At 41.0% G+C, this 14,220-nt stretch overlaps 1 protein-coding gene across 1 annotated transcript in view; it reads right to left on the reverse strand.

Moving 5' to 3' along the window:
* Positions 1-6,577: 6,577 nt before the first annotated feature.
* Trpm6 (transient receptor potential cation channel subfamily M member 6) overlaps positions 6,578-14,220 on the reverse strand; it is a 178,923-nt gene continuing 171,280 nt past the window's right edge. The window contains exons 38-39 of the mRNA XM_021151275.3: positions 9,852-9,958; positions 6,578-7,018 (exon numbers count right to left, since the gene is read on the reverse strand). Coding sequence (XP_021006934.1) covers positions 6,885-7,018; positions 9,852-9,958 — 241 coding nt within the window. The 3' untranslated portion in view covers positions 6,578-6,884. The remainder of the gene's footprint in view (positions 7,019-9,851; positions 9,959-14,220) is intronic.

Consider the following 14,220-nt stretch of genomic DNA (forward strand, 5'->3'; position numbering starts at 1 on the left):
TGTAACACTTGGAAAGGAAAGGAAAGGAAAGGAAAGGAAAGGAAAGGAAAGGAAAGGAAAGGAAAGGAAAGGAAAGGAAAGGAAAGGAAAGGAAAGGAAAGGAAAGGAAGAAAAGGAAAGGAAGAAAAGGAAAGGAAGAAAAGGAAAGGAAAGGAAGACTCAAAATGTACACTCTACTTCTACAACATTCACAACAATCACATAAAGAATTGGACCAGAATTGACAACCACTAATTTGACAAAACTGTCAATTATTAATCAAACTCCATCCTCCTCTTTGTCTTTGATATAACTGCTAGGTTGCATTTTCAAACCTCCTTTGCAGGTAGATGTGGTCCTCTGAATGTTTCAGTTACCAGTATAAGCTCTCAAAGAGAAGCATGCCTCTCACTAGGCTGCCCTCTAGTTGTCCTGTTGGGCTGATGAACCCCAAGAGTTGCCTTGGAATCTTTCTGGTACACTAAAAAGACTATGTGGTCCTGAGACCCCACAGACTAAGGGTCACAGTCCAGAGAGTGTAAGGGTGGTGGAACAAACATTTTCACCATTAGTACCATCAAAATGTACATGTTAAATATTTGAGGCATTCACTGATATGCATGCCTCACAGAATCTTCGGTTTTAAATCTTTCCCCCACACTTAGCTGTTTTCAGGTCTTCAGTCACATTTCAACATCTACTGATTATTACCACACCTCATCCCAAGTCTCCCCGGTCTGGTGTTCTAGGAGCTATGTCACTCACTAGCTCCACAGGTGGGTAGGTCAAGTTGAAAGTTGAAAACAAGAAATAGCTCTATCGCTATGAAACTTGGGCGAAGATAATTTTGGTGAAAAACAAAAATAAGTCTAATTGTAATTACTTGTCTCCTATCATGCCTATTTTGCTGACTACTAGGTTATGTGTGATTCCCTTTAATGCCTTCAACAGTTTTGTCTGGTGTGCATTGGGTTACAAGAATGAATTTACAGCATTCAAATTATCTATTTCTCTAAACCTTCACATAGGTCCCCCTCGGTTTAAAACAGCAATTCTCAACCTATGGGCCACACCCATTTTGACAAATCTCTAATTCCTAAAATATTTACATTACAATTCATAATAGTAGTAAAATTAAAGTTATATAGTAGCAATAAAAATAATGTTATGCCAGGCGTGGTGGTGCAGGCCTTTAATCCTAGTACTTGGAAGGCAGAGGCAGGTGGATTTCTGAATTCGAGGCCAGCCTGGTGTACAAAGTGAGTTCCAGGACAATCAGGGCTACACAGAGAAACCCTGTCTTGAAAAACCAAAAAAAAAATTAATAATAATAATAATAATAATAATATGGTTGTAGGTCACCACGATATGGGAAATTGTATAAAAGAGTCACAGCATTAGGAAGGTTGAGACTCTCTAGTCTAAAATGACAAATGAGTCAATGTGAGTAAATGTAATAAAAATATTTGAAGTCATTTCATTTGAAGTCTTCCATGGCCAATCAAACAGATATTTTCTATTTATACAAACACATGTACACATACAAATAATTTAACAGAATATTAATTTTGCAACTAACATTTGAAGTCACATACTTAGTGGCTTATTCTCTCTAAGAAAACATAGACCAGAATTCCACCCGATATTCTTCAATGATACTCTTACTAAGATCCCAAGCTCCGTCTCTACTCACATAAACATGTAAATATTTTTTGTAACACAATAGTGGAATAATACTATTTGCTTTAAAATTCAAATGTGGTTGTTATTTGGCTAACTGGTGAGTTAACAGAGCCTGAGTTCTAGTCCCTCTTACATTATATTTGGGTAAAACTATCTCTTTTGAAACTTTTCCTATCTATTCCCTGAACTCTCAATTTTTTTTTTCAAAATTCTCACATCTTCTAATTCCCACATCTAAGAAAGTTTGTGTCTCAGTTGTAAAAACGGATGATATTTCTCTATCTTCATTTGCAGCTTACTGGATATAACAGATGTAAAAGATATCACAGAAAGAGAGAAATTTGTTAAAGGAAGAAGTAGGTGGAGGAATGGAAAAAGAGAAGAAATAAGAAGAGTCAGGGAAAGAAGAATGGAAGAGGTGATGAGAAGAAAGGATGAGGAAGCAGTTCCCCCAAGAGAATTATCCTATGGCTCACAGGAGTGCAGTCTGGAATTCAACCACTCTTCCTAGAACCAGGCTGAGAGATTTCAGAATTCAGTTCCCTCATAGCAGACCCACCATTACTCTGGGGAGGGATGCAGGAAGAGATAAGGAAAAAAAATCATCTTGACACCAGTAAATATTTGGCGTATCTGCCTTTCTCTGTCCTGGCTCAAGTCATCTTCTGATTATAAATCAGTTTCCAAGGCCTATGGGGACAGGGTGTGAGGGACAGGCTTTGCAGGTTATATACATCCTGTGATTTCACTCTATATTGATAAACTATCAGGGCAGTAGATACTATTAAATTGTTGGGAAAAGAAGAAAAAGGCAAAGATTCATGTGATGGTAGAATATCCCCCAGCAGACCCAGTGCAAGGACCACACGAAGGGATACACCCATCACTCTGCACCTACCTCATGGTATGCCAAGAGGACCTGGCTGTCCCAGAGACTTACAATGATCACAGCGGGCCTGAAAAATGGAGAACCGAACTCAATAACGCATAAGATAGAAAACTGATGCCAGGAAGCATTCTACAATCCCAATTTGGACTTTCCTATCTCTACACCCAAATTAGACCTCAAATTTCAAATCTATGTTTCAGACCTTCACAAGATATCACCATACTGTCTAGGACAATATAAGTTACAATATCACTGATTTGCTGCAGGTGCAAATCTCAGTTCTCTTTGGGGTGATGATGGCAGTCAGTGTCCTAACTCATTTATAAGTAGTGGTTTCCAAACTATACACTGCACACAATGATCTGATGGGTCAGATCATTGTACAGATGCAATGCACAATGCACACATCACACAGTGCCTGGTAGATGAGGAATGCCCCTGCATTACCTATAATAATGATGCCATCACTACGATTTTTACTGCCCACAAATGATGATCTCTATGTTGCAAATTCCTCATTTCTTTGGAAAAATGCTTGATGTCAGATGAGATTTCATCTATTAAATTTAATCTTCATGTAGTACAATATAGAAACACTTGTAAAACATTGCTAGAATGGGACACTGAACAATAATATAAAACTATAAATGAAATGATGATTCTCACCACAGCTCTCTTCCCACACTATTCCTAAATATTCCCAGAAATCCTCTAGCAGTAAACAGTATTTCATCTTATGTTGTTTCTATCTGCAACAGGCATATAATCTTCCAAACACACCTCTTTCTCAGAGAAACCATTCACCAGCTCTGACACCATCCATGACACTGTAACCTCACCGATGGCAGTCACAGGCTTGATCAGTGCCCCTCCACCCACCACCTCTGCTTCCCCTAGTCTTCATCCACACAATTCCAAGGGTGATGTGGGAATTATAAAATCATGGCAACACACTGAACTTGTTACCAAAGCATCCCAAGGCTCTGTGATCGGTTGCTTGGTTACCAATAAGATACAGAGCAAAAGATTCATTAGAAGCTAAAGTACAAGCCCATGATGCCAATGAAGAGTCTCCCCAAATCCTTCCAACAAAAGGCAACTGTTACATCCACATTTAGACAGTCATTAGCAGAACAGTTTCTGCCATAATAATTGCAAGAGCTTTGTAACTAATTCAATAGATAGAATTTCTAAGGGTCTCCAGTAAATGTTCCCTTGGAGGAGATGAAAGCTCTAAAGGATGTTAGTTGCTGAAAGAAGATGTGGGTGAGTGACAGACCAAACTTTTCTTATTACCAACCAGTTCTGTACTGGCAAAATTTAAATCATGGCTAATAAAAATGTGAAAAAAATAAAAACATTGCTTTGCAAACATCAAACTGTATCCTCTTTCTTTTCATGCCTCCAAAAATAACACCTCAGGTGGTGCCACTTGGGGCTCCATTTCTTGTCCTAGAATGCAGGAAGAGGAGGGCAGAACAAACAAGACAGGTAAGTCTTGATCCTGCAAAGAGCAAAGGAAAGAGAGCTGCTGTGAAGTGGGGGAGGTGTTTCCTGATTTGAAACTGTATAATTAATCTTGAAAGCAAAAAAAAAAAAAAAAAAAAGGGAGGGGGAGCCATGAGTGAGACTCTTCTCTCTAGAAAAGGAGAAAGAGCAGGAACGCCTTTGTGCTTGTGAAGAAACAACAGGTCCACTGAGTCCCATCTGTAAATACTCAATAATGATCAGACCATACCAAAATGAAAGCCTCTCACTATTTATTGAACTGGATTCCAGGCTCACAAGAAGCGTTTTAAGTGATATTCTCAGAGGATAGTCTAAATGCTATCTCATTACCATTCACGTTCATTTAGAAGTTAAGTATCTTCAACTCCATTTCAGAGTTGAGGGTTAACAGAAAGGTTAAACAAATTATATAAACTTGTATTAAAAGTCTGAAATGGTAGAGACCAATGTGTATGGTCCCGTGAGGATGACATGTCTCTCTTTGAAAAATTAAGCAACATATCTAAGTATTTTTAGGAGAGAATTTAAAAAAAAAAAAAAAGAGGAGGGATATGTCTTATCTGCACATACTGGTCTACAAGGAAAAGGCAAAAATAAATAATAAATAACTATTGTGTTAACTGCAAAGCCAGTGTGTCTTCCTGAATCCTTGCTATTTTCTGTCCCCACCCATGTGGCTGGAGATTTGAAATGCTATTTAAGTCTCAATTTCCTTCAGAAGCTAACCTCTGTGGTATAAAATGCTGTTAAGGGGGAAAAAAATCTTTTCTGTCATTTGACTTTAACTTATGATAAATTAGCTTCAACTAGTTTCTTAGAAAATTGCCCAAGAAATGACTACAGAAAATTAAATACCAAGACTTCAAAGAGGCAAAACACACAGCCTTCAAATTCCGACCTCAGAGAATAATCCTCCCTTTCTCGTGCTTTGGTGAGCTGTGAGTAAAGAAATCTTACTGGGGCATGGTAATGAACCATCTTTCAAATGACTTTTCTATCAATCTTCTTTTCAAAGGGTAATAAAGTGATGATTATTTCGAGGCACTTTCTGGGAAGTTATCATCTCATTTCAATAGTCACCAGTAAAGGACCGCACTAGGGCGTTATCACCCATGGTGATAAGGGTAAGAACTGGTTAAGAATTCAATAGACAAGGTATAGGTTGTTAAAAGCTATTTCCTAGGAAATTAAAACAGAGAGACATCAAAAGAATCATACTGGCTCTCAAGGAGTCGGTCGTCATCTCCTTCTAGGTTAAAAATGTAAATCTGATTTATTACCTAGTGAATGCAATCCACTATCATTTGAAGATTGTTTTATTTCTTTTAAAAAGTATTGTTGACCTCCCACCATGAGCTGTGCCTTTTGCTTCATCTAGTGAGAAGCCTAAGAAAACCTGACAAAGGCATACATCATCACTTCTAAAACCAGAGTGTTATCTCTCATCTAAAACAACAGTCAACAACAAAATCATGCACTGACTGGATGGCTATTGGAAACTCCTGATTGTCCAGCATTTGACTTGCAAAGCCACAGAGTAAGGAATACCCCCAAATTATATCTAATCTCATGCCTCAGAGATGCAAAGAGCTCTAAGACAGCAAAGGATAGATGCCACTCAGAATCTAGAGATACATAAATGCCTTTGGAAAGAAGTCCCTGAACACTAGATTCCTGCACAAGAACTTCCTGACCTCGCCTTCTCCTTAGACTCTTACATCCACATCCCACCCATGACCAAGGCTCTGCACCTAGAAAAGAATTGTGCAGGTCATTGTCCCTCCAAGATGCTAGAATATGCATGTCTTCTTATTTGCCCTAATTCTCTTATTCTAATCGAAGCCTTCTGTTTGAACAGGGAGGGTACAGGACCCATCTAGAAGGCAAATTTCTCAGGACTTAGTTGTCAGAATTCTACAATGGAAGGAGCAAAATACCTACAATGCAGTTCAGTATCTTTCCCCTACAGGACTGGCCAAGGAGAAAATAGATGTGATATGAAACAGTATTGCGAGGAAAAGGATGAACAGAGACTGGTAAGGGTCTCTGGCCATAGTGTTTCTGAGCTTAATAAAGCGAAGCCTTTCTTAATAGTTTCCAGGATTACCTACCCCCCACACACCCCGCGCAATAAAAAGATGTAAGAAAAAAATGGTTTGGATTTCTGCTTTCATTTCATTCAGAGAAACTGAAAAATTCCAAGCATCATGTGATTTGATAACAATGCTCCAATACATCTAGAGTGCACCAGGACATGACCTTGTTATGGCTATAGATGCTCCAGCCTTGGCCAACAGACACCCATCCCAGGATTTTCCTTGTTGTTTTTGTTGTTTTCACAACTTACATTGCTAAAGAGGGAAGAAGAAAACACATATGTATAGGTAGGTATATGTACAACCCTTGGATGAAATCATGAATAACAGTGAGGACAAAGTCTTCAAACGCAGTGAGAAAATAAATTAATTTATTCCCTAGTTCGTTAGTGCACAGCATTCTACTCCAAGTGGCCAGCTGAAGCAATGAGGTATAGAGGAAAGTATTCCCAACTGACTCATCTAGCATCTTCATGCAGAACCGGGAGATGAGAATGCATGCCACACATTCTTCTCAGAAGTCAATACCCAGGAGAACCCCTCCATTATGCACTGTGCCTTCTAGGCAGTGGGAGATGAGGCTCAGAGGGCACTTCCAGGGAGGTCCACATTGTAAAGTTATTGTGATGGAGATTCTGACATAGTCAGGATCATGCCAGTCTATGTCCATCACTATAGAAGTCATGGCAGAAGGAGCTAAAGGACCATCGTCTTCCTTCATCATCTTTTTAAAGGCGTGTGTGATCTTCCAGGGAACTTCTATTTTTGTCTCTTTCTGGAAGCTCCTCAGCTGGTTCAATGGTTTGCCCAAATCCCAAGTTGCAGTGTGCCCTTGAAAGGGAGTAATCATTCCTTTTTAAATCTACAAAGAAAGCAAGATAGTTTCAGTAGATGACATAGATCACATTGATTCATGCAGGTGGACTGGACATCAGGCTTAGTCAAAGGGTTCAGGGAATCTCTGCTGCCCCAGGACTTGGGCATATGGATTCCAAACATTCAACCATATCTAAACCCAGGCTCTCTGCATCCCATGACTATGTGAAACTCTAACTCCATATGCTGTCATGGTGTGAGGCACAGGCCACCATCTAGTAGGGAGAGAAGATGTGACTGACCCAAGTTAAGTGAGGTCCACTATGAAATGGGAACCTTAAGAAGGATCAGAGGGATGGGTTGAAACAGTTGCAAGAAAGTTCTCCGGCTACCTACAAAGGTTTCACCATCTCAGGATCATTTCAGACGTTTCCCAAGCCTTGCCTCTTCTGCTTACAAAGGAAAGTTAAAAACATGGCCAACGGGGTAAGCTTTGGGAAGACTGGCTATAGGAAAAATGACATTAAATGTGACAGGCATCTTTTTATGCTGTGATTCATGATCAGATTTCAGGCTGCAGCTTCGGGATGATTGAAACATTCACCAGGTCCTGCCTCCTTTACTGATGGACTTCAGCCCAGCCCTAACCCCTTCCTGGGTTCCTGATGACCAGCCCAGAGGACACAGTGCTGTGCATTGACCTCTTTGCCCATTCACTGTGAATTCACATCATGGGCAGTTATGTGAGTGCAGCCTTCTTCCTTCCTTTAATTTGTTAGCCTTGAGCTAACAGGGCTCATGGGCTAGACACTGTGGGTGCCAGCATTAGGGAACCAAGGGTATCACTCAGGGCGAGAGCATGTAGCTGGGGTGGATGTGTGAAGCCCTGAGCTTAACCTCTGGTACCAGGAGGAAAAATTCATATTTCTTGGTTTAATTTTTAATGTTAAATGGTGATTTTTCTACATAAAAAAATGAACTCATAGGTATGTATACTAATATATATTTAATAATATAACCAACATTTATTGATAATTTACATAAAAATAAATCCTTATCTCAACTTTGTGTCAGATACAATTATCTCTTGCTTGCAGATGAAGATGTTAAAGGTCAATGCCTTATATTCAGTGGAAAGCAGAACAGGGCTCCATGACCCTACCTGGGCCAAGATTTCAGATTCTTATGCATGGTCTTAACCTGCCTCTGCTTTAAAAATAAATAAAACATAAAAAGTAAAGGTACTTCTTATTCTCTTCTCCAAACTAAACATGCTTGCTGTCACGCTTTGTGCCCAGAGTTCGATCCCCAGACTCCACATGTGGAGGAAGAAAAGCCACAAGGCTTCCAGCCTATCATGGCATGCCAACATATAAACATGAACCCTACACCATAGTCAACAGTTAACTAGGCCCAAAGGTTGGAAGCTATGAGTAATGTCTCGAGCCTGCCTGGCTCCTAGATGATCAGATACAGTCCTGGGTCTTTGAGCATAGAAGCTGCCCTGTCCGGGCTACAGTGAGTCAGACAGGGCAGAGTCCAGTGCCTAAGAGTGAAGATTCCTGAGTGGATTCCAGGCCACAACTGAGGGATGAGTCAGATGTTCACGAGCTCCTGCCTCCCTGCCTAGAGTTCTGATATCCCTCAGCCCAGCCCCAACCCCTGCCTGGGTTCCTGATGACCAATGCAGGGCACAGTGTTGCACAGTGTTGTACAGTGATCTCTTTGACCATCGGCCACGAGCTCAGTTAGGAGAATAGAGCCTCCTTCTTTGCTCCTCAGGCATTCTTCTTCCATATCTGCCCCTGCATGATGACACACTCTATTTTGACTGATGGAGGAAAGAAGACCCAGAAGCCTAATTCTAATCCCTTTCCTTGGTTAAGTCTTGCTCACAAAAGCCTCCCTCAATTTCAACAGAATTAGAAATTGCCCATCTTTGTTATGGAAGTACATAGGAGGGAGGGAGGGAGGGAGGGAGGGAGGGAGGGAGGGAGGGAGGGAGGGAGGGACAGAGAGACAAAGTGCCTATGGCCTATGTTGATCAAGTTGACCATGAGTTCCTGGACTATGGTGAGCCTCCTGCCTCTGCCTCTGCAACATCTTCAGCTATAGGTGTAGCCACAATACCCCACTCAGGACTGCACCTTTCGATATGTGAAATTCCAGGGTAAGAAGACAGTTGCTGTGACCCAGGAAAGAGTTAAGCAGACAGCAAGCCTCCTTTCTGAGAAGGACAAATAGACTCCAGCAGAGCCAGAATTTCTCAAGCACACACACACACACACACACACACACACACTGCAATCAAAATTTAATGTGGCAGGTGTGGGGGCTGGGAATGTAGCCCAGTAGTAGAGTGCCCACTAGCACGACAGAGTACTGGGTTCTAAGCCCACTGCTGTAAAACAAACAAACAAACGAGGGAATAAAGCAGTGGTTGTTACAGCTTAAAGTAGTGCTTTAACTGACAGCCTTTCTTCTCTCTGAGCCACACCCTCTCCGGTGCCCAATGGGTAAGCTGGAACCGAATAAAAATGCTACAGGCATGCCATCTGCAAGCAAACAGGACATTGGAAGGGAAGAGAGGGGCCTTCGTCCTGTTTCATTCCCTTTAAGTAGGTGGAACATTTTTCTCTGGGCTGACTGTGACAAGCTTTGGGCCCCAGGTTGTTTTATCACATTTTGGCAGAACCTCAAGCAAATCCCTGTCCTTTTTTAATCCCTCCTGAGACTTGAAATTTTTCACTCAGAAAGTCAAGCTTGTGAATGGCTGCGAGTGAGATAAAAATGCGGTTAAGATTTTGACTCGATCCTGAGTTATAATAACTGTTATTCTATGAGAGTTCTTCGGGAGACACAGAGTCACCGCGGCTTACCCGGCAGTCTGAGCTTCCCACAGCAGGAGTTGCAGCGATGTTTTGCAATGAAGCTTCTAATTGCATCTTCCCCTAAATTGGCCGGTCCAAACACCATCCCTCTTGATCTAGAGGAAATATCAGAATATCAATTAGATCACAGCTGAGAAAAAGGAGTCCAACTAGGATTCTCTGAGATGGCGAACAGTATCCCTTAGTAACCTAGCCACTTAAAGGAGCCAACAAAGAACAGAGCACTTTGGGGAAGTAACAATGTTAGGTTTGCAAATTTAAAATTCAAATGCACTTCAATCTTTGTACCCAACTCCAAGACCTACTGTGAAACTCATTCCAACACTAATCTGATAGAAGAGTGAATTTTCGATGTGGTACATTAAAACAAAATACAGTGGAACCCTTTTTAATGCATATGGTGTGAGAGAATGGCATTCATTATCATATGCTCTACTAAAACACCCCAAAGGTAAAGGGTAGAATAACTTTGCTGTAGCACACACCTTCTAAAACAGACGCCTGTGCACTGCTCTGCACCCAAATCCTTTTCTGAAAAAATGACTCTCCCCAAATCAAACACCTCACTGGACACCAGAGCACCTAGACTCCTGGGTTTTTAAAAGCTACTTTTGACTCTACAAACTGTTTTAACCGGGTTCTTTGTGGAAAGCCAAGACAACTAATAGCCAAAAAGTTTGTGGAAAGAGAAGGCAGATGCCCAGAGTAAGTAACAGACTTAATTACAAGTAGTGTTGGCATCTCTGAGACACGTTTTGAACTTTCTAACATAAAGATCCTCAGCAGATTCTAGGCATGCTCCTCATACAACCATTACTCTCCAGACTTTGACCCTCTGCATGACCCAGGACAGAGCACACCAGAAATGCCTCCAAAGAAAGCTTATGAAAGCTAATACTTCATTTTAATGATGAGCATAGTGGAAACAGCACATTTTAAAATCTGAACTCAATTACTGCTCTTAAATACCACGTCTTAAGGGGGGTGGGGGGAAGCACAGGAGACTATCACAAAGGGAAACAATAAACTTGGCTTCTGAGGAATGTGGTTTTTCAAAAGGGACATGGTGTAAAAATGGGCTTTTTTTTTTTTCCACCGGAGGATTAAAACATTTATCTCAATTTCCACTTCCTTTTGGCCAAAGAACAGTGGCTCTCTGAAGATGTGCCAAGCTCAGGATGAGGGCTGATGTCAGTTTGATCTCAGATTGCCTCCCGCTCTGTGCCGGGTAGGTGGAGAAAGCCTCTTGGGAAGACAGACTGGAAAGACACTGGGGATTAACTTTCCTCGTCACCCAATCACTCTCACAAGGCAGAGCTCTGATGGTATTTACCCCACAGTAGAAGTTGCTTCTTGTTAACTATGCCTGGATTTCAGTCCAGCTGGAGAGACACTACCTTAGTCAGGTGAAACTGAAGTTGGCACAAAAAAAAAAAAAAAAGCAGACTCACTTGGTATTTAGACCAGAACTCTCGGATCTGATAAAGTGAGAGACGAAGGTATTTATTCAGCCATTAGCATGAAAGACTCTAGAGTCTCTGTGTGACCTCATTGGAAATTTTCACTGGTTTGCATCCCCTACCAGCCATTTCTGTCATCCCAGGAAGGCATAAAGACTCCCAACTAAGATATAATACCTTCAAGTAAGATATGGAAGCTATTTGCCTCTATGAGCTGTGTGAAAGTTAAAATAAAATGACCAAAATCACTACAAAATTTATATATCAGGACCAAAAATCCCAGAGCAGGGAGAGAGTGATGTAGGGACATTTGATTTGCATATACACTCCACAGCATGCTCCAAGCCTTGCTGTCTCAGATAACTAAAATTGCAAAGAAAACACAACTAGCTGTTTTCCAGATTTTTTTTTTAACAACACAGGGAAAGCAGGTGGTAGCTTGGTTCTACAAACAAGGAAAGTCCAATTAGTGCCCTCTATACACAGTCACTAAAGAACATCTCACCACCAGCTCATACTTGTCAAATGCTCAAAACTATCAGGCAGTTGGCAATAGGCTAAAAAGATACAGTCCCAAACTACCAATAAATGAGGCATGTTAGGGAGAGTTAGAACAGTGGGAGGAGGTATGAGCAAGGCTATTAGAATTATTCTCTAACGCCCTCATCCCATCTCACAGACAACTGTTCCCTTCTGTTGATTCTTTTCCATCACAAGAAAGTTAGAACCTTAAGTGAGTCTCAATTTTCTCATGTGTGAACTGTTACACCAAACCTAACACACAGAGTTGTTGCATGGGTGAAATCAATTGCTTAAATCTGTACACCTCAAACTTGGATTTATGCTGGTTCACCAGATTTTATGAAGGTTTACAGTCTGGCTCATTAGATACAGAGAAGGCTCAGAGACCATGCAATTCCACCAATATCCCTGGTGGCAACGTTGACCTATGGCTCATACTTTGTTTAACAAAGATTTCACACTTGTGGGCATCATTGATTAATTAGATATAGTTCTAATGGAACTAATTAGTTGAGAGAAAATCAAACTTAAGGTCATTGTGAAAACCAAAGACACAAAGTTGAGCATTCCCACAATGAAACCACTGTATCCGTTTCAGGAGTGGCTGTCCTCAAGTCATGGAAAATAAAGCTGCCATAGTCATTTTATAGAATTACATTGAGGGAGTTTAAAAAAAAAATAAGTACAGAGGCAAGGGCCCTATTCAGACACTGCAGTAGAATGCCAAGCCTAAGCATGCCTTTCTAATTCCCCATGTGACCTTAATAGAAATTGAAACCCACTTCCTATAGAATGCAATTACATACCTAACTGTCAAGTAGGATAATATAATCTGAGATTCTAAAAAGATGGAGCATTCAGGTCATATTAAGTGATATATGCCAAGGTCAATTTTTAATGAACAATAGGCAGAGTACACATAAACTCAGTTCATTACATATGCAAAACCTCTGCACGGAAAAAAAATTGTAAAGAAAGTTCTCATAGAGAAATATAAATTCCTAATACAAGCCCTTGAGCACACAAGACTGCTAAAGAAATAATATGCTTAGCTGAAAACACTTCGGCTCTGCTGAACTAAAAAATAAAATAGTTCATTACACCCACAAATCCAACATGGACTCAATAGTCAAACAGATATCATAGGAGTTGGGTGCTGTACAGAAGCACTCTGGATCATCTGTATGTTCCCGAGCCCACCGGAGCCCACCCGAGCCAACAATACCTAAGCATCTGTTTAATAGATGAACATCTTCTCAGAGGACCCTGCGGATGGGTTGAACCCACATTTCGTAAAATCATTCAGTCAAAGAATGGTGCAAAAAAGAAGTGATTATTAAATGAGATCCAGGAGAAGAAAAAAAGTAAAACTTCGACGTTTTACTGGGTCAGGAATTTCCATCTATTTAGCCCTACGGGTTTTCTCTGACCCAGCAACCAAGCAGAGGCCCTCAGTTTGACCAAAAAGGAATAATGTTATCCCAGCCTTGGTAGTATAATCTCAGCCCTCAGGAGGTAGAGGCTCCTCTCAAGGATCCAAAGCTCAAGGTCACCATGAGCTATACACTGATGAGACTTCATCCCAGTTTAAAAAGTAGTTCTTTAAGAATTAAAATTATTGGCTGGGCGGTGGTGACGCACACCTTTAGTCCCAGCACTTGGGAGGCAGAGGCAGGCGGATTTCTGAGTTCGAGGTCAGCCTGGTCTACAAAGTGAGTTCCAGGACAGCCAGCTACACAGAGAAACCCTGTCTCAAAAAAACAAAAACAAACAAACAAACAAAAAGAATTAAAATTATTTGACCCATGGTTCTCAAAGTACCCTTAGCCCTCGGCATCAGTCTCACCTGAGATGTGTTAGAAATGCAAATCATTTGGCCCCAACTCAAAACAACTAGATCAGAAACTCTGCAGGCAAAACTACAGCAACAGTCCATTTTAACAAGCTCTCCTAAGGACCACCATGGCAACTCACACTTAAAAACCACTGCTGTTCTCCATAGCGGCCAGTCATCAGCCAATCAGAACCCTCCCTTCTTTGCATTCCACTTTTAACACCTAAAAGGCCTAGTGCCAAGTCCTCCAAACACCAGAAAATGTCCCCAGAATTCAAAAGATGGGTGAATGACTCATCCCTCTGTGTCGGTTGGCTCCGGTTGAGTTATACAATCCGATGCCTCATATTTAAGCCCTGTGGCTTTAAGTTCTAATACTGTGGTTACAGGACAGCACTTGGTATTCCCACCTCTTCCTTGGCTTGCCTGTAAAGTGGCTGGCTGGGCACAGAGGCAGCCATTCCAACAGAGCAGACAAGAAAAAAATAAAAGAGAAAGCTACTTCTGTTACTGCATTGTTTTTATGTCAGAATAAACTCCC

Source organism: Mus caroli, unplaced genomic scaffold (genome assembly GCF_978045245.1).
Source record: "Mus caroli unplaced genomic scaffold, Mus_caroli_1 scaffold_20, whole genome shotgun sequence".
In the NCBI taxonomy this organism is placed as follows: domain Eukaryota; kingdom Metazoa; phylum Chordata; class Mammalia; order Rodentia; family Muridae; genus Mus; species Mus caroli.